Source organism: Mobula hypostoma, chromosome 3 (genome assembly GCF_963921235.1).
Source record: "Mobula hypostoma chromosome 3, sMobHyp1.1, whole genome shotgun sequence".
In the NCBI taxonomy this organism is placed as follows: domain Eukaryota; kingdom Metazoa; phylum Chordata; class Chondrichthyes; order Myliobatiformes; family Myliobatidae; genus Mobula; species Mobula hypostoma.
The window spans coordinates 168,314,469-168,335,572 of record NC_086099.1 but is presented as its reverse complement, the minus strand read 5'-3'; the positions used below and the strand labels follow the sequence as shown (position 1 = coordinate 168,335,572).

Sequence of the window (21,104 nt, the reverse complement as noted above, 5' to 3'; positions counted from 1 at the left end):
ACTGAAGACTGCAGCACCAGCAGTGAGGACTAAGAAGGTATGGACAAGGGAAGCACAGGAGCACCTACAGGACTGCTTTGAATCGGTGGACCGGACTGTATTCAGGGATTCATCTTTGAACCTGGATGAGTATGCTGCAGTTGTTACCGACTTCATTAAAACCTGTGTGGATGAGTGTGTGCCTACAAAGACTTACTGTACATTCTCAAACCAGAAGCCATGGATGAACTAGGAGGTACGTCATCTGCTGTAGGCTAGATCTGTGGCATTCAAGTCTGGGAAACCAGGTCTGTATCAGGAAACCTGGTATGATTTGCAGAGTGCTATTTCAAGGTCAAAGAGACAATTTCAAAGGAGGTTGGAGACAACATCAGATGCACGGCAACTCTGGCAGGGTCTGCAAGACATTACTTCCTACAAAGCGAAACCCAATAGCATGAATGGCAGCAATGCTTCACTACCAGATGAACTCAATGCCTTCTATGCTCACTTAAAAAGGGAGAACACAACTACAGCTGTGAAGATCCCTTCTGCACCTGATGACCCTGTGATCTCCATCTCAGAGGCTGATGTTAGACTATCTTTAAAGAGAGTGAACCCTCGCAAGGCAGAAGGTCCCAATGGAGTACCTGGTAACGCTCTGAAAACCTGTGTCAACCAACTAGCGGGAATATTCAAGGACATTTTCAGCCTCTCACTGCTACGGGCAGAAGTTCCCACTTGATTCAAAAAGGCAACAATTATGCCAGTGACTAAGAAGAATAATGTGGGCTGCATTAATGACTATTGCCCAGTAGCACTCACATCTACAATGATGAAATGCTTTGAGAGGCTGGTCATGACTCGACTGAACTCCTGCCTCGACAAGGACCTGGTCCCATTGCAATTTGCCTATCGCCGCAATAGGTCAATGGCAGATGCAATCTCAGTGGCTCTCCACAGAAACACCTATTTTGGGATGCTGTTCATCGACTACAGCTCAGCATTTAATACCATCATTCCCACAATCCTGATTAAGAAGTTACAGAACCTGGGTCTCTGTACCTCCCTCTGCAATTGGATCCTCAACTTCATAACTGGAAGACCACAATCTGTACGGATTGGTGATAACATATCCTCCTCGCTGATGATCAACACTAGCGCACCTCAGGGGTGTGTGCTTAGCCCACTGCTCTACTCTCTATATACCCATGACTGTGTGGCTGGGCATAGCTCAAATACCATCTACAAATTTGCTGACGATACAACCCTTGTTGGTTAAATCTCAGATGGAGACGAGAGAGTGTACAGGAGTGAGATATGCCAACTAGTGGAAGCCGTAGCAACAACCTGGCACTCAACGTCAGTAAGATAAAAGAGCTGATTGTGGACTTCTGAAAGGGTAAGACAAAGGAACACATACCAATCCTCATAGAGCAATCAGAAGTGGAGAGAGTGAGCAGCTTCAAGTTCCTGGGTGTCATGATCCCTGAGGATCTAACCTGGTCCCAACATATTGATGTAGTTATAAAGAAGGCAAGACAGCAGCTATACTTCATTAGGAGTTTGAAGAGATTTAGCATGTCAACAAATACACTCAAAAACTTCTATAGTTGTACAGTGGAGAGCATTCTGACAGGCTGCATCACTGTCTGGTATGGAGGGGCTACTGCACAGGACCGAAAGAAGCTCCAGAAGGTTGTAAATGTAGTCAGTTCCATCTTGGGTACTATCCTACAAAATACCCAGGACATCTTTAGGGAGCGGTGTCTCAGAAAGTCAGCGTCCATTATTAAGGACCTCCAGTACCCTTTTCTCACTGTTACCATCAGGTAGGAGATACAGAAGCCTGAAGGCACACAGTCAGTGACTCAGGAACAGCTTCTTCCCCTCTGCCATCTGATTCCTAAATGGACATTGAATCCTTGGGCACTACCTTGCTTTCTTTTGATATACAGTGCTTTTGTTTTTGCACATTTTTAAAAATCTATTCAATATTCGTAATTGATTTACTTGTTTATTATTATTATTTTATTTACTATTATTCTTTCTTCTCTGCTAGATTATATATTGCATTGAACTGCTGCTGCTAAGTTAACAAATTTCACGTCACCTGCCAACGATAATAAACCTGATTCTGATTCTGGTTCCTAACTCTGCACATGTTATTTCAAAAAACTCCAATAAAGTGGTCAAAAACAATTTCCCTTCCATAAAACCACGTTGACTTTGATTAGGTAGAACTTCCTAAAGTGCTCTGTACAACATCTTTAATAATAGTCTTCAATGTTTTTCCTATGACAGATGTTCAGCTGATATTTTGTCTCCTTCCTATTTCCCTCCAATTTGTTTTTTTTTCTAATCTAATGAAGACTCCAGGGAATGTTGAAAAGTCTAAATCAATTGAATTCTAGGCACTATTTGCCATTGTGAAGATTGTAGTAGTAAAAGAATTAAGAGTCAGGATCAATTAATTTTGTGCCTCTTATTCAGACATTATCAAAATGCATTCTTAAAATTCTTTCGGGGCATCTGAGTAGCTAGTTTGAGCCAAAATGTATTACTAACTCTGTTGACGTGGTCTGTGTCTAAGTTTGTAGTTAAAATTAAGTTAGGAGACATGGTAAATTATTTTCCTGGAACCAGAAAATTATATACACACAGACAGATTATCAAAATATCAGTTTGTACTGATATAGCACCTTTAATGCCAAAAACATGATTTATGGATGCAAGGTGCTGCCTGTTACTATTATGAAACATGTTTGATATCAAGGATATAAGGAGCAGGTGACTAAAATCTTGTTCAAAGAGTTAAGAAATAAGGGTGTAGTTAAATGGAGAGAGAAAAGCAACCGAGGAGTTATGAGTTAAGTTAGGCATTCCAGAACTGGGACCTTAGTTACTCCAGGCTGAGTTCCAATAATGAAACAGTAAAATTCAGGGCTGATCAAGAGGACAAAATTAGAGGAAATTTGTTTTCCTGGAGAGTTATAGGGCTGGAAGAGATTACGGATATGGGGATAGGTAAGATCATGGAGGGGTTTAAAAACAAGGATAAGAACTCAAAATTGATTAGTCAAAAGCCAGTGAAGGACAGCAAACACTGGTGTGATGGATGAGCAGATCTTTGATTGAGTTAGGACCAGAGCAAGAGAGATCTGGATGACCTCAAACTTCCACAAAGTCATGGAATAGAAACTAACCAGGTTTACCTTAGAATAGTCAACATAAACATGGGCAAGTATTTCAGTAGCAGATTTCCTTAAGAGAGGGCAGTATCAAGTGGTATAGAAGTGAAAAAGGGCAGTATGAAAACAAGATTGCAAGCAGGATACCGTTTGAGAGGTGGAACAAGGTAGGGATACGTACATTCAAAGCAGAAGGAAGAAAGCGCTTGTGTTAAGAATGACCATTGCGTTACCACAAAGGTTTAGATAGGGGACAAGTAGGCAAGTAGTCAATAGTTGTCGCAAAGGAATTTTAGTCGGGTTTTCTTCAAAGCCATAAAGCTGAAACAGCTCCAGAGAGTTGTCACACAGAAGTGGATAGAAAATGGAATTTGTATTAGACCATAAGACCATAAGTTAGAGGAGCAGAAGTAGGCCATTCGGCCCATCGAGTCTGCTCCGCCATTTTATCATGAGCTGATCCATTTTATCCTATTTAGTCCCACTGCCCCGCCTTCTCACCATAACCTTTGATGCCCTGGCTACTCAGATACCTATCAATCTCTGCCTTAAATACACCCAATGACTTGGCCTCCACTGCTGCCCGTGGCAACAAATTCCATAGATTCACCACCCTCTGATTAAAAAAATTTCTTTGCATTTCTGTTCTGAAAGGGCGCCCTTCAATCCTGAAGTCATGCCCTCTTGTACTAGACTCCCCCATCATGGGAAACAACTTTGCCACATCCACTCTGTCCATGCCTTTTAACATTCGAAATGTTTCTATGAGGTCTCCCCTCATTCTTCTAAACTCCAAGGAATACAGTCCAAGAGCAGACAAACGTTCCTCATATGTTAACCCTCTCATTCCCGGAATTATTCTAGTGAATCTTCTCTGTACCCTCTCCAACGTCAGCACATCCTTTCTTAAATAAGGAGACCAAAACTGCCCACAGTACTCCAAGTGAGGTCTCACCAGTGCCTTATAGAGCCTCAACATCACATCCCTGCTCCTATACTCTATTCCTCTAGAAATGAATGCCAACATTGCATTTGCCTTCTTCACTACCGACTCAACCTGGAGGTTAACTTTAAGGGAATCCTGTACGAGGACTCCCAAGTCCCGTTGCATCTCAGAACTTTGAATTCTTTCCCCATTTAAATAATAGTCTGCCCGTTTATTTTTTCTGCCAAAGTGCATAACCATACACTTTCCAACATTGTACTTCATTTGCCACTTCTCTGCCCATTCTTCCAATCTATCCAAGTCTCTCTGCAGACTCTCCGTTTCCTCAGCACAACTGGCCCCTCCACCTATCTTCGTATCATCAGCAAACTTAGCCACAAAGCCATCTATTCCATAATCCAAATGGTTGATGTACAATGTAAAAAGAAGCGGCCCCAACACTGATCCCTGTGGAATACCACTGGTAACCGGCAGCCAACCAGAATAGGATCCCTTTATTCCCACTCTCTGTTTCCTGCCAATCAGCCAATGCTCTATCCACGTATGTAACTTTCCCGTAATTCCATGTGCTCTTATCTTGTTAAGTAGCCTCATGTGTGGCACCTTGTCAAAGGCCTTCTGAAAATCCAAATATACAACATCCACTGCATCTCCCTTGTCTAGCCTACCGGTAATTTCCTCAAAACATTGTAATGGGTTTGTCAGGCAGGATTTTCCTTTAAGGAATCCATGCTGAGTTCTGCCTATCTTGTATTCTGTAGTAAAGACAATGGGTGAGGTTTGTTAAAATAAATAAATGAATGAATGAATGGTATTCTCCACCTAACCATAATTAACATTTTCTAAATAAAATTTACTGCTGGATGTTGCACAGAGAATATTATGACACAAGCAACGAAAGAATCACAAAGGATATGTCATTGGCCAGCTGGAGGTCATCATTTTAAATCAGGGAAGCTCGAGGTATTTGATGGGGTTATTTCATTTTTAGTGACTGATCACATTTATTTATGATGGAGGGTTTAAGAGCTATAATTGCATTCCAGCTTCATCCTAGATTAGTGAGGAGTTTGGCAGAGATATTTGTGGCCTTAAATTGTTTTATTTGATCCAGCCATAATGATTAGCTGAACAATAGTTGAAAAGGAATCAATGAAGGCATTTTGGTGAGCCAACTATAATGCTATTTCACTTGTTGATAGGTTGAAGGCTATGCAGACAGAATATAAGGCATTACACCTCCACCCACTACCCCTCACATGGTCTCACCTATTACCTGCCACTTTGCACCCCCTCCCCCACCTTCTCTTTCTTGTTCTGCCCCCTTTTTAGTTTTTTTTCGGGGTCTATGCGCAAAATGTCAACAGTTTATTGCTCTCAATTGATACTGCCTGACTTGCTGAGTTCCTCCAGCATCTTGTGTGTGTTGTGCTCAAGATTTTCCAGCATCTGCAGAATCTCTTGTGTTGATGGAATCAGGAAGTATTTCTTCCTCACAATGCTAGAGAACCAAAACTTTCAAACTTGATATTCTTAGCATGTCGTTATGTATGAATAATCTAGAATTTGAATTTCTTTTATGTAATGTTTGCTTTGGTGGCATGCTCAGCATTTACTATCTACTTTTCATTGTCTTAAGAGGATATTGGGGCATGGTGCATCCTTGAACTCCTGTAATTCACAGATGCTGGAAATACTGAGCAACACACCAAATGCTGGAGGAACTCAGCAAGTCAGGCAGTATCTACAGAGGGAGATAATCAGTCAGTACCTCAGGCCGAGACATTGACTGTTTGCTTCCTTCCATAGCTGCTGCCTGACCTGCTGAGTTGCTTTGTCCTTTGAGAAGGCCAAGAACTTGGTAGTCTCTGGAACATATCTTTTAAATGTCAGATACTGGAGCCATTTATGGAGATATTCTCAGAATGCCATTCAAGTAGAGTTTTTGTTATCTATAGGGTTGCCGGACCACCAGTTATTGCCCATCTTTAAATGGACATGAACTGAGTGGGCACTTAGGTTCTCTGAATGGGGCACAAAGAGAAACAAAGTTAAAAATCAACCACATTGGTCTCAAATCAGATACGAGTCTGCTGTGTAAATTCCTTTTCCTAATGGACCTGATGGTGTTTTACCACAACTCCATACCAGCATTATTGAGACCAGATATTTAATTCCAGTGTTTTCAATTCCAGTAATTTCATTTAAAATTTATAGTGGGGTCTAAATATGCATCTCCTGATCTATGAAGTATAGTAAGTGTTGTGAATGGTATTAAATATCTGAAGTGTTATGGAAGTACATTTATATAGGCATTTGGAAGTATTCTATCATAGAGTAATACACACAGGATGCTGGAGGAGGTGAGGAGGTCAGTAGCTCAGGCAGCGTCTTTGGAAATAAAACAACAGTCGATGTTTTGCTCCAGACTCTTCATCAGACTAATTGAACTCCTAGTTTTTACTTTGTAGCTTAAGGACGTCAGAGATGAGATTTTCATTGCAGGTTGAAAGCTATTGGCCTGTTTTTATATTTATATAAAACTGTCCAGTAGTTTCTTGTCAATGGTAATACTCAGTTTATTGATAGCATATGATTGATGTCATTGAATGTCAAGACAAGTTGGTGGAGATGGGCATTTGATGGCACTTAAATGGCAACAAATTGTTTAATTGTCCATGAAAGCGTGAAGATCGCTGAACAGTTTGCAATCATCAGTAAACGTCTCCACCAAAGACCTTATGACGTAGAAAGTATTGTTTACCAAGGAGCTGAAAAGAGTAGGACATAAAGCATGAGCTCATCAGTCAAATCCAAACAGCTAGTTATTAAGGAATAAGCACCACTTTCTTTGGTTGTCACCTTCGGGTGTCATGACACCCTTCATCCCTTTCTGATTATTGAGAGTAGGCAGGAGAGCTATTAATTTGTTGCTGCTTGGTCCCTTTTTTTGAGAATCAGCTGTGGTTCGGCTAGTTACATTCTTACCTGAGTCAGATTCCTGCTTTGCCATTCTAGCAACTTTGGCACAAAAATCTAGGCTAACTCTGCAATACAGTACAAAAGAAGTGTTGTCTCTCTAATGCAGTGTTAAACCAAAGCCCTTTCTGACTTCCCATTTGGATGTTAAAAATCTCACGTCTTCACTCAGAGAACAAGCCAAGCCTTGACCAATTATGTTTCTCACTGGGTGCTTTTCAGCTCTGTTGAGTGGATGTCAGTGCTGTAACTGACTAACAGTTTTGCTGGAGGTACAGCTAGTTCTAGGGCACAAACATGGAGCACTACAGATGGGATGCTCTAGGGCCCATAGCCTTTGCTCTATTCAGTGTGCTCGACTGCTTCTCGAAGCAAGGGCTGAACCAAATTAGCTGAAGGCTGGTTTTAGGCCCGGATATATCCACTCATCACTTGTGTTTGAAGATGAATGCAAATATTTCTGCCAGTACTGTCATGGGCAGATGCTTCTGAGTCACTAGGTTGGTGAGTGTAAGGCTATGTCAGTTTTCCCTCACAGTCTGGCAGCAGTGACCTCCAGCAGTTTGCCAGCTTCACCTGGAGTGGTTCTAAAAGGCTACACTTGCTGATGGATCTTTTCACCACTGCATGCTTTGTGCTTATACAACCTTTGGTTCCAAGATATCCAGAGCAACGATTAGTGACTTATCAGCTGAGGGCCAGAGATAATGGGAAGAAGGTTTCATGTAGTCTACAATCATTTGTTGAGGACTTCCCAGCCCCATCACTCCTTGAGTGTAAACAATCATCTCTGCTTGGGCTGTCAGATTTATGAGGCATGAAGAACCAATGGTAGAGAGTTTGAACACCAGTTGAATGCAAGAAATAGTCTGCCTTTGTGATTTGCTCAAACTCTCACATGGCCCCAATCTGGTTTTACTTGGACACACATCAAAGTTGCTGGTGAACGTTCACCAGCAACTTTGATGTGTGTTGCTTGAATTTCCAGCATCTGCAGAATTCCTGTTGTTCTGGTTTTACTTGGTATATTTTTGTATTTGATGAATCTGAAGCCAGTTACCACATTCATTACCAATTGTTCATTATACAATTTTACAGCTACGTACAATTTTACAATTGTACAGCTATGATATGCTGGGCCATTTCAGATGACAGTAGAGGGTCAGCACATGGCTATAGAGTTTTGAATCAAATAAAGGCCATATTGTGTGAGTACAGCAAATTTTACTTCCAAAAAGACAAGGATGAAATATAGTAAAACAACAATCATTTGTTAATCAATTGATTGCAAATCACAGTGATTCAGGACTTGGTTCACCAGGTATTTAGGAGCCGAGAGGTAATGTTGCAGCTATATAGGACCCTGGTCAGACCCCACTTGGAGTTCTGTGCTCAGTTCTGGTCACCTCACTACAGGAAGGATGTGGAAACTATAGAAAGGGTGCAGAGGAGATTTACAAGGATGTTGCCTGGATTGGGGAGCATGCTTTATGCGAATAGGTTGAGTAAACTTGGCCTTTTCTCCTTGGAGTGACGGAGGATGAGAGGTGACCTGATAGAGGTGTATAAGATGATAAGAGGCATTGATTGTGTGGATAGTCAGAGGCTTTTTCCCAGGGCTGAAATGGTTGCCACAAGAGGACACAGGTTTAAGGTGCTTGGGAGTAGGTACAGAGGAGATGTCAGGGGTAAGTTTTTTACTCAGAGAGAGGTGAGTGCGTGGAATGGGATGCTGTCAATGGTGATGGAGGCGGATACGATGGGGTATTTGAAGAGACTTTTAGATAGGTACATGGAGCTTAGTAAAATAGAGGGCTGTAGGTAAGCCTAGTAATTTCTAAGGTAGGGACATGTTCAGCACAACTCTGTGGGCTAAAGGGCCTGTATTGTGCTGTAGGTTTTCTATGTACTTATTCCTGTGTTCATTTTAATATTCCAGACCATAGTTCCTGCACAGCCTTACCAGAGCTCTGATTCCTGTACTCTTTATAACACACTGGGATTCTGATTGCCATATTTTCTTGCATAGAGTATGGCTTTGCTTCCTGTGATCCCATTAAACTCACTGGGTTTCCTATTCTGGTGCTCCCTTTAACCTTATAGTGTTTGCTTGAAAACTTGTTGTACTACTATGTAGACCCTCTGTTGGCCAGGGTTAACCATGGATATTTCAACCTAGCTGTTTATGTGGTCAATATGCAAGCCAGGGCAGTGCAATATGGAGAGCAAGTTGTTGCCCATATAGCAGGATTCCCCTCTCTATGGAGCTGATGAATGGCAGAGACCAATACAGTTTTGCACCAGTGGCATCGCAGAAGTTGCCTATCAGCACTGAATTCAACGTAGGGCTGCCTTAGGGACTCCAGCTTTGGATTTTTCCTCAGGGTTTACTCCCGAAACTTTCCTTCCCCATGAGTGGGTATAGCCACAAGGCAGCAAAGGTTTTGGATCAGAGCTTTCTTTCTCCTAGATAAGCTGCCAACCACAGCTGACAAACCCCATCTCCCCAAAGTGACTAGTTTTAAAGTGTCAGTAGTCTGCCTCTGCCCATCCTCCATTTAGTAGAAACGGTTCTACCAAGTTTTATTGCTAAGCTGTACATGAAGGCTAGAAGCCGGACTGGACTTGGTTGTCAAAGGCTACGCCATTGGGAGGATTTTGTAGGGAGTCGGAGCCTACCTTCACCAACATCCCCCTCCCCCCCCCCACCCCAGCCCACCCTAGGCTATGACAACCTTCAGGAACTGTTGCTCTGTAACAGTTACAAAATGTGAATTAAGATAGTGTTGGAGTATTAAGTGGGCTACCATCCAATGGTTACCAAAGTCAACCCATCTAGCACCAGCAAAGTTGTGGGCAGGTTGGATTCTGGATGGGTTTTTACTGTTCTGTGTGAGTTTATACTGTACTCAGTATGCCCTCTGTTCTGGTACTCACTTTAACCTTATTGAGCTGGATAGGAAATTTGTGCTAGATTCATATTCACCATTAATAATAGTAAAGCTCTGTTATATTCCAGATTTGTTTAATTATTTAATTTTAAATATTCTTGCTGCTTTGTTGGGTCTGCATTCTAAAGACTGCACCGACCGTCTATTCTATTCTCCTCACATTTATATGTTGAGGGATATGAAATTAAGAAGAGTAGTAACGACAGGTGAAGTAAGTGTTGAACGAAGCTGAGTGGAAAAGTATTGATACTCATCATTGTTGTTCTTATAAAATTATTAAACATGTTCCTACATTAAAAGCAATCCACATGCATATGACAGAGACAAGAAAAACTTGTGGCCAAATTTTGAATGAGACCATGCTGGATGAACTGGCTCCATGTAAAAAAAAAGGAGTTATGAAGTATTCTTGAGTAATTTGTTGTTAATATCCCCTTGTATATTAAAGAACTGAAGGAACACCATGTCATTTTAAAGGAATCAATCCACTCTTGGATGTTGGTAACTACCAATTACAGTGTTTGCTTTCCTTACAATTTTGCAACTTTCAATAGTACTAGGTCTTAGCCTATGGTTAATTTGAGTTCTCTAGGTGCTAGCCTGGTCTACTAGGTTGTTGTCCCAAGGATACAGATGTTGGAGACTAGTACTGAAACTCCATCCTCTCCTGAACCAGCTCCCTGTAGATCTTCAGCAAACCATCAGCAAATTTAATAGAATCTCAGTAATTTATTACTGAGAATAATTACTTTGACATTGAAATCTAGTTTCAAGAATTACAACCACACTTCAAGGAAGGTGTTGACTGCCTGCCAAAGAGATTAGATTCTTTTGAATGCATGGCCAGACCAGCAATCATGTAATACTGACGCATAAGAGTTAACTTTTCTGGCCTCCAGCTGTCAATGTTGTGACAGCTTCATAGTTGAACCGCCAATTCCTCAATTCCCAATGTAGGTTAAAGTTGGGAGACTTAATATTTAGATAGCATATTTCAAATGCAGTGGTTAAAGGTTTCACTATACACAACAAAAGAAAATGAATTGTAAATAATTAAATATGCCATTTTGATTTTGATTACTTTATTCCACTAATCACTGTTGAGGACAGACTGTACATTGTGCATTCTGTAAGTTATTTTCTAGGGAGGAGGATAATTCTCCTTTGAGGGGATGTATTAATTATACAATCCGTTGAACTGGGTGCTCTTCTGTTGTCTGGCCTCCTGAAAGGAATTATTGAACCTGGATTTACATCACGGTTATTAATGGCCTCACAATTGTCCTATGAATGCCTTTTATTAAGATGTATAAGCTTTGTGTGATGTTTTCATTTGTAGCTCTGCACTTCTGTCAAATGTATCATGCAGTAGAACAAGCATTTGAAATTAAAAGGATAAGTGGTTATAGTGTTAAATAATATAATTTATTGCTAATCTTGAAAAGTTCCTCAACATAAGATTTAAAGATTTTTTAAATGAATAATACAGTAGGTGAAAGCATTTGATATTTATAGAATTATAAGTATTTCAGTAAAAAATTCTATCATTTTGTTATTGAACTGCTATCAACTGTAATTGGTTGCTCTTGGTATTTTGAAAGTTCATGCTTTACAGCAACATTTAATTCCTCTTAAGTATTATGATTGGTGTAAATTTTCCCCTAATTAACTATTTGTTTGGAAGTATAATCCTCATCTCTCACGGCAGCAATATACTTAATCCTGCACTGGTGTCCGTCTGTTACTTGTTATTTCACCAAGTTTCACTATTTACCACTTAGGCCCTTTCTTGACTTTGGACCTTTCTCTTAACACTGCTGTTTTATTCCAGAAAATACATCTTAGTGTTTGAGGAATATTCTTATAATAATGGCTGCTCTGATGTACAACATACTGTGATGTTGTACCAACAAATTTACTTTACATTTTCTACTCAATGCTGGTAATTCTTCTGTGCAGGATTGCACAGAACACTAATTGTCAACAGCCAATATCTTTTCAGTTCTTTCATTATCTAACAAATAGCCCATTTTTTAAAAAATGAACAGTTGCGTTTACTTTTACAATGTCCTTTTTTGACCTATGATCTGTTTGTTTCTCTTCCATCTCTGAGAAATTTACTTTTTATTTCCATTCCTTCTCTAAGGTGTTCTATTCATGTCTTGTCCGTGATAAGCACTGGATAAGGAAAACAGACGAGTAAAAAGAACTGAGGTAGAGATTAGCTGTGATCTACTAAAATAGCATAAAGGGCTCAACAGCATATTCCTCTTTTATTAATTGCACCTACCACATTCCTGTCATTACCTAAATTTGTCAGTGTTCTCCTACAATATCTCAGATTAACCTTACAGCTTAATATTGATTTCATCTTTTGCCTATTCATATCCCTTTCTAAGTGCCCCAATCATTGCAGTTGTATATACTTCCACCACCTACCTGGCAGGGTGTTCCTAGCATCTGCCACTCTGTGTTAAAAAAAATTTGCCTTGTAGATCTCCTTTAAACTTTCCCCACTCCTCGCCTTAAAGAGCTGCCCCCTACTGTTTGATATGTCCGACTTGGGAAAAGGGCTCTGACTATCCACCCTATCGATGCCTCTAATAATTTTATATACAGTACTTCTGTCTGGTCTCCCCTCAGACTGCAATGAACCAGAGAAAACAATTCAAGTTTGTCCATCTTCTCCTTATGGTTAATACTCTCCAATCTAAGCAATGTCCATGTGAACCTTTCTTGCACCTTCTCCTTCCTGCAGTGTGGCAACCAGAGCTGCACACAACTTCAACTGTAGTCTAACCGAAGTTTTATACAGCTGCATCATGACTTGCCAGCTTTTATACTCAATGTTCTGATTAATGAAGGTAAGCATGCTTTGCTACCTTATCCATTTGTGTTGCTGCTCTTGGGGAGCAATGGATTTGCACCCCAAGATTCCTCTATTCATCAGTACTCCTAAGGGTCCTACCATCTATTGTACTGTATATTTTCCTTTGGCATTTGACCTTCCAATGTGTAACACCTTACACTTGTCTGTATTAAACTCTGAGGTTCAAAGTAGATTTATTATCAAAGTACATGTATGTCACCATATACAACGCAGAGATTCATTTTCTTGTGGGCATACTCAATAAATCCATAATAGAATTAATGAACACCTCACTAACTTGGGCGATCCAACCAGTGTGAAAAAGACAACAGACTGTGCAAATAAAAAAGATAGATAGATAGATAAATAAGCAAGCAAGCAAGTAATAAATATCATGAACATGAGATGAAGAGTCCTTGAAAGTGAATCCATTGGCTGTGGGAATATTTCAATTTTGGGGCAAGTGAAGTTAACCCTTTTGGTTCAAGATCCTGATGGTCGGGGGTAATTACTGTTACTGAACCTGGTGGTGAGAGTCCTAAGGCTGCTGTACCTTCTTCCTGATGCAGGCAGCAGGAAGAGAGCTTGCCCTGGGTGGTGGGGGTCCATGATGATGGATGCTGCTTCCTGAGACAACGTTTCATGTAGGTGTGCTCAGTGGTGGGGAGAATTTTACTCACACAACACTCACAAAATGCTGGAGGAACTCAGCAAGCCAGGCAGTATCTATGGATAGAGGATATATAAACACTCCATTCTAATGTTAATTCTGTTAAACTGAATCTCCTCAGGACTGCAGTAATTTTGTCACTGCCTCTGGCTGTCAGGCTCCAAGCCTGAGTTACAAAATGTCTTGGTTGAATTGCAGTTTCATGATAAGCATTAGAAAGACTGAAGCCGTTATCGTCAGTCCTCATCCACATAAATGTTTTCATTCCTTTCCCTCTGCATCAGCTGGACAAGAGTTTAAATTACCTTCAAACTTAAACTGATCCTCTGTCTCCATAACGTCACTGGTCAACCTTCATCTCTGTAACATCACCCTTGTCAACCATTGTCCCAAATTTTCTATAATTTATGATGCCTCCATCACCTTCACTACAACTACAGCACCCCTTATGGTGGGATTACACTTCTTAAACCCAAGATGATTTTTCCTCATTCAAAACTCCGCTCATATTATTTCACCTTTAATCCCAATTGTGCTGATCCATGACTTTCCTTGCTGAACTACATTGACAAAAGTTCCTTCATAGTTCAAATATAAAATGTTTACCCTTGTTTCAAGTAGCTCAGTAACCTCACTCTTCCACATCTTTGTAATCTCTTAAGCATTACCACAACCCCAAAATGGCCCTGTCCCCATCACTAACATAACACCCAACACCTGACTCCACACTCCTGTACAGCATTCCAATCCACTATCACCTCGTCTGCACCAGCTTCTTAAGTCCATCCCTCTGGAATTCCTTTCATAAATATTGGTCTTTTGCCATATTTTTTTCCTGTTTTAATATCCTTCTTGAAGCAATTCTCTGAGCAAGCTGTGCATTTGTTTTAGTATTTCCTTTGGATCCTTTCCTCATCCATTGAAGAAGTACTTAGGTTGGTTCTGCTACATTGAAGTTTATTTCCTATATAATGTGCTGTTATTCTCCTTGTAATTTTGAAAAACTTCTCTTTACTAAAACTATATGATGGAACTTGACAAAATATTGGGAAACAGAAAACTCAGCTGGACATTATACATCTTAACAAGTAATTATTGCTGAGGACATTGATCTCTGCTCAGTAGTTCACAGAAAGTCATTCATTCTATAAACATTTAAAATAGAAATATTAACTTTTAAAACCTACATTTGGCCTTAAATATTAAGTTTATTTTTCTATTCCTTTCCTATTCTGTAATGTTGTTTATTACAAACAATTTTAAGTTTTTTTCTGATGTTGGAATAGTTCTGTAGTTGAACTCATCTGAAATAAAACCAGGCCAGTTGGGAATATCAACTGATGAAGTTACACTATGCAACTACTGTCATCCTGACGTCTACCCAGTTCTGGGTACCGTACGATCGTAAGATTGTTGAAATCTTACAGTGGATCCCAATCTAATAGATTTTTTCTGCAGTCTTTCCCCGATTTTCAACCTTGGCATTCTTTCCCAGACTGATGCCGAGAATCAAACATGCTTTTCCATCTATGTTGTTGGTCTCCAAATGCCTGATCTACAAAGATAACGAGAAACTGAAAATAATCAAATTTTACAAGACTGCATCTGAAAGAGAATGCAGTGATACAGCAGCTTAGCCTTTCTTTTGTTTGAGAATATGTCAGCCTTTCACTTAACTACATGATTTTAGTTTCTCCTTATCTGAGCTTGACTTGTGTCCATATGACATTTGGAGAGCATCTACAACTTCTGTACTGTTTTGTGTGGGACTGATTACAAAACTGTGGGGAGGTGCAGAATAGATTTACTAGAATGTAATCCTGTGTAAAATCTTGACAAATGTCCTATAGGGTGACCAAAACTGGTTGCAGTCTTCTTGATTGAAGCAATTAGCGTGATATTATTTCCACCCAGATACTCCCAATTGGCCTCGTGTTCTTCCAAATGAATTCAACGAGAGACTTATTTCAGCATCAGAAAAACACACTAAAAGGACTTTGGAGGTAATGTTGCAGGGATGGAACGAGAATCTGTTCATAATAAATGTCAAATGTTCTGCAACTTGTTTGATTCCTCAAGTGTTTTCATTATGGAAACACAGAACAATTGGTCTAAGACTCAGTATTCTGAAATTTCCCTTTGGGACAGAGTAAATCTCTGAAGGCACATTCCTGAGGAAATTCAGCTGTCTAGCCAGATCATAAAATATTCTGGTTTGTCTATCAAGATTTTTTGGGCTGGTGTTCATTTATTGCTCTGTTCTTATATGAAAAAATATTTACTTTCTTCAGAATTTTTAAATTCTAATCATAGCAAACTTAACTTTGTTTGGAATATTTCAACTTCACTATTGGTTGTTGCTTGATGTTGAGCAATTAGCAATAATTCCAAGTTGCAGTGAATCAGTATTGCAGGGATTAAATCCTGAAATATGAGCACAAATTTAGGCTAGTTCTACAGAATTGCACCAAATAAAACTTTTTAACCACGACCAGTATCAGAAAATAGATCAAACGTCTCCTTCTCCAACTGGGCACATTGCAGCCTTCCCAATTCAGCAGTGAGTTCAATAATTTCAGATAATCAGCGATTGCAAGTTCTGTATTTCTTATTTTCAGCATTCATGGCTTTTTCTAATGAGGATCTAAGGTATTACTTGGCTTCTCCAATTTACTTCTCTTTGAATTTACCTTCCTCTAATCCCTTTACCATCTTCTTTCCCATGTTTACAATCACTCAAAGGTTCAAAGTGTGCATATACAATACAACTCTGATATTTGTCTTCTTCAGATAGCCATAAAATACAGAAAGACCATACTCCCCTCAGCATGAAAAGAAAAAGAAACAAAGCTCGCAAACACCAAAATCCCCCACCCCTTTCCCACAGAAAAAAGTGACAAAAGCAACAAATCCCCAACCCCTTCCATGCAGAAAAAAACAGCAACAATAACAATCACCGACCCCCTCAGTCACATAAAAGGACAGCGACAGTATCATCAAAATCCATGACACCCCCCTACACACACAAAGAACTAACAGATCACCCACCCGCCAATTGGCCACAAGAAATAAAATGCTGAAAAACCAAAGGAGACTGATATAAAGTACAATCCAATCACATAAATCTCAGAATATCGAGTAGTCCTTCCGTGACTCAGAACTCACACCCGGTGGCCTCCATTGGAAGCAATTGCTGACCAGGTACTAACACCGCCCGCTCCCTTTTGTCATTTAACTTTTCATGCCTACCTCCTCATCGCAAGTCTTCCTATGTTTTGTTTCTCCCACTTCCCACAATTTAAAACATATTTCACCTCTAATTTTTCCCAGAATTGATACGAAGTTTGCAGCCTGAAGTACTAAACCTGGACCAATTAACTAATCACAATATTGTTGATTTGTTTCAAATTTCCAACATCATCTTTTTTTTTCTTAGATCAGAAAAGGGATTTTACCTTAGAATTCAGTCAGACATTCTTAGAGCTTTCTGTCTCCAATTTAGAGCTGTTCCTCAATAAGCCCCAGTGAAAAGATGTGACTGCAGTGGAGAGTCTGAAATTTAGAAGAAATGGCCAAGAATAGAAAATTGTATTAATGAGGAAAAACTGGATGAGTTTAGGCTGTTTACTATGGAAAAGAGAAAGTTGAGGGGAGACATAACTGAGGTGCATAAATTACGGGGTGACTGCACTAGAATAAATCGAACCAGATCTCAAAGACATGGACTTAAAATAATTGGTAGAGCAATTAGTGGGAAAACAAATTTCAAAGTTTTCACTTTTAAACTAGAGTGATGGCTCTGGAACTCAGCTTCTGAAAGGATGTTGGAGGCAAAAGCTTTTAAAAATGGCCATTAATGACCTGTATGCCTATTAAGCTAGTGCTGGAAGGCAAAATTAGTTTAAATAGCTCCTTTCTATCTACCATTGACATAATGGGCCAAATGTCCTCTTTCGTCTGTGTCATGAATTTTCTATGATTCTGTGAGTTCCAGATTTTGTGAACCTGCATGCAACAATGAACTTCATTTTGAGGACCCGCAGTCTGTTTTAGCTTCGTGCAAACTAACTTTAAATGATACTAATTAGTTACAATCTTGTTACCTGCAGAAGTATGTAACCATTGGGTTCCATGGTCAGTGCTAGCTGCCAAACAGCAGTCGTGTAAATAAACAAGCAGCATGAAGCAATATCTTAAGCCCATAATCATTATTGGAGTTGACAAAAAAAACTGGAAATCTGAAAGAAAAACAGAAGGTGCTGGAAACAGCAGGTCTGATGAAGTGTATCAGGCCTGAAATATTAACTTTGTTTCTCTATCTACTGATGCTGCCTGACCTGTAGAAAATATTTCCAGCATTTTCTCTTTCTACATCATGTAATTGGTTTCTCCTGGGAACTTCCTTTTTATATGTTATCTAACTCATTTATCTATATCACAGTCATAAGTATACTCCAAACAAGCACTTTAAGCTCTAAAATGTTTCAGGAGATTCTAAGAAATTGAAAGATTCTCTATAAATCTAAGTCTTGTATTTAAGTACCATGCTGTATGATTGCTTGCTCTCTGGTATGTTTTGTGAAGTTATATTTTCACTTCATTCACAAGGGATGGCTATGTGAGCTTCTGCGTTGGAAAGAAGACCCTTCACCAGACAATCGGACTCTTTGGGAAAACCTATCAATGATTAGGAGGTTCTTGAGCCTTCCTCAGGCTGAGAGAGATACCATTTACGAGCAGGAAAGCAATGTGCTTCATCATCATGGAGACCGACCATCTCACATCATGCATGTTTCTGCAGAACCAGTTCAGGTTGGTATACCTTGTACAATTGCAGCATATAGTTCGACAAATTAAGAGGGATATCATATAAAGGTAGTTTTTTTTCATGAAGGTTGCTTGTGTATCCTTATGAGGCTCACTATTTCAGGTAAATATCTTTGTGTAGAAATCATTGGTAATATACTGAATTTCTATTTAACAAACGAGTCTCTAAAAACATGCCATTACACTTTGCATGAGTAGTAATTGTATCTGTACCAAATTTTCTTGATTGTTATTTAAAATGTAACCATATACTAAGGTGCAATGGCAAATCGGGATTACTGATTATTTTGTGCCTACAGCCGCAACCAGCAGCGCCACGACTTGCACCAAAACAGCCAACGTCAACACCAGCAGAAGCAGAAGATGACAGTCGCCACAAGCCCAGGTCTCGCACTAAGATTTCCGTAGAAGCCCTGGGCATCTTGCAGAGCTTTATACAGGATGTGGGTTTGTATCCTGATGAAGAGGCAATTCAGACTCTGTCAGCTCAACTTGACCTGCCCAAGTATACAATTATCAAGTTCTTTCAGAACCAACGCTATCATCTAAAGCATCATGGCAAACTGAAAGACCATGCAGGTCTGGAGGTAGATGTGGCAGAGTATGAAAAAGAGGAGTTGCTGGAGGACTCTGAGGACTCAGAAGAAAGCGAGGGAGGCAAAAGTTCGAAAGAAATATATTCGGTTAAAGTAGAAGAGACCTTACCAGGAGAAGGGACTACAAATAACCTAGATTCTGATCAGGAGCCAAAAGACTGACCCTGATATCACAAAAGCTTCTTTTTGAAACTGTGCCACTGATGTATAATTATTTGAAAAAAAAATCATCTTGTTCCCTGCATTATTCATCAGAAAGACCAATTTGTCTTTACAAACTTGCACAAAAAACTGATAAAGAATCCCATTGAAAGACTGAACAATTCTCTTGTGGATAATGCAGACTGCACTAGAAATTTTCACTTTGTTCAAGCAAACTAACAGCTACATATGAAGCATTTGGGATTGCCTTGAACATTTTTGTAACTGCTGTTTACTGATTAGTGGCAGTTTCTGTACAAAGTACCAAGAGAGGAAACTGGTACTGTCTCATGTTTGTAACTGTATTGGCTGTCAGACGTAAATTGCTGATTCAGGAGCTTTCCACCAATAATCACAGATTAACCAGTTCTGAATGGATAAAACACTCCGGATTCAGTTCTCCATTAAACCAGTCTATGTTTTGCTACTCACACAAAAAATCTGGCCTTTTAGAAATAACAAATTTGTGAATGAGGAAACTTCGTGCTTATCTATATATTGCAAAAGTTACAAATAAAAGGAAGAAACTGCTCACTGCAAAATGCAGTGTTAATGGAAAATATGCCAATAATTGCCTTGTGTAATATGGCACTGCCATCATTCAATTATTCTGCAAGAGAGCAATCACTGTAACTTTGAGTCTTGTCATTACCTGATTTTAAAATGTGAAACACGACTTTTTTTTGAGAAAAAATTGTGTAATTTAGACTATTTATTTTCGGAAAACTTAGCCTCATGATGTAATTAATTTTTTGAAGTTTCTGTTACATGTAACATTGTGCTTTTTCATACTGACTTTTTCTATTTATAAATGTGTTTTGATGGGCAGTGATACAAAGTGTCTTAAAAGTTTCAATTGAAAAATTGTGCTTTAAAATTTGCCTAAAACTGCTGTATGTTATCAAAGCAATTCATACCATGGGCTTCACTCTTTATGGTGTATGCAATTTTCTATATCAATGTTAAACCATCATGCAAATGAACATAGGTCAATAAAATAAAATACATTAGATAACTTATAAAATTAACACAAAAATAGATGTTTTGCAATGTGTCTTCCTTCAGTTTACAATGGATTGAAGCTTTTTTCAGTATAAATTTCTGTAAGAAGATTACGTGTATCTGTTTCTCTGAGTTATCTTGCTATGTGGAACTATGAGATCACAAATTATTTTGTTAAATCTGACCATGTTTTTTTAAAGCATATCACGGTTTTTCTTTATGCAAAAATGTTCAGAAGGGGATGGTTATTAATTGTTAATCGCACAATTAAACTATCTTTGTATAATAACAAAGCATATTTATTGCATCTTTCTTCATTATTTATTATATTTTAAGTATAATTGTTTGATTACACATGTTCTGCTGTTCTGTGTCAATCTTTGTGTGTTTACATTGTTTTATCCCCTAACATAACTAATTGAAAGAATACTTCCATCTTAAAATAATGTTATACAGTAAGTATATAATGCACTTCCAAAGCTTGAGGCGTTTCTAAATCTGACTGCAGGATCAGTCCACAAAAAGAGAAATTCAGACCATGGACTCAAGCTGATGCTAATTAAGGATAACAAATTTTACTGAGTGTTGACTGCAAATCAAGGTGGGATTTGTGCATTGTTTCCAGTAGACAACTTGCACTGCATTACCATTCCCAATGAAGCTTAAACTTTGAGTACCTATGACTGAGATTGCATGTTAAACATTTAAGACGAATGATGTGTGATTTAGAATGCGGTATTCATGTGAATTCAGAATCAGGTTTATTATCGCTAACATATATCATGAAATTGCAGCAGCAGCAGTACAGGGCAAGATAAATATTACTGTAAGTTTTGAGGTAAATAAATAGAAACATAGAAACATAGAAAATAGGTGCAGGAGTAGGCCATTCG

The 21,104-nt window shown here is 39.1% G+C and overlaps 1 protein-coding gene across 6 annotated transcripts in view; it reads left to right on the top strand.

Moving 5' to 3' along the window:
- The window catches only part of LOC134344378 (DNA-binding protein SATB1-like), a 160,996-nt gene extending 140,505 nt beyond the window's left edge, over positions 1-20,491 (top strand). For 4 of the 6 annotated variants that reach the window (XM_063044066.1, XM_063044069.1, XM_063044068.1 and 1 more), the window contains 2 exons: positions 18,194-18,397; positions 18,712-20,490. In XM_063044066.1, coding sequence (XP_062900136.1) covers positions 18,194-18,397; positions 18,712-19,170 — 663 coding nt within the window. In that variant the 3' untranslated portion in view covers positions 19,171-20,490. Of the gene's footprint in view, positions 1-18,193; positions 18,398-18,711 lie in introns of all 6 variants that reach the window. The other 2 variants (XM_063044070.1, XM_063044067.1) reach the window with 1 other exon arrangement.
- The last annotated feature ends 613 nt before the right edge of the window (positions 20,492-21,104 follow it).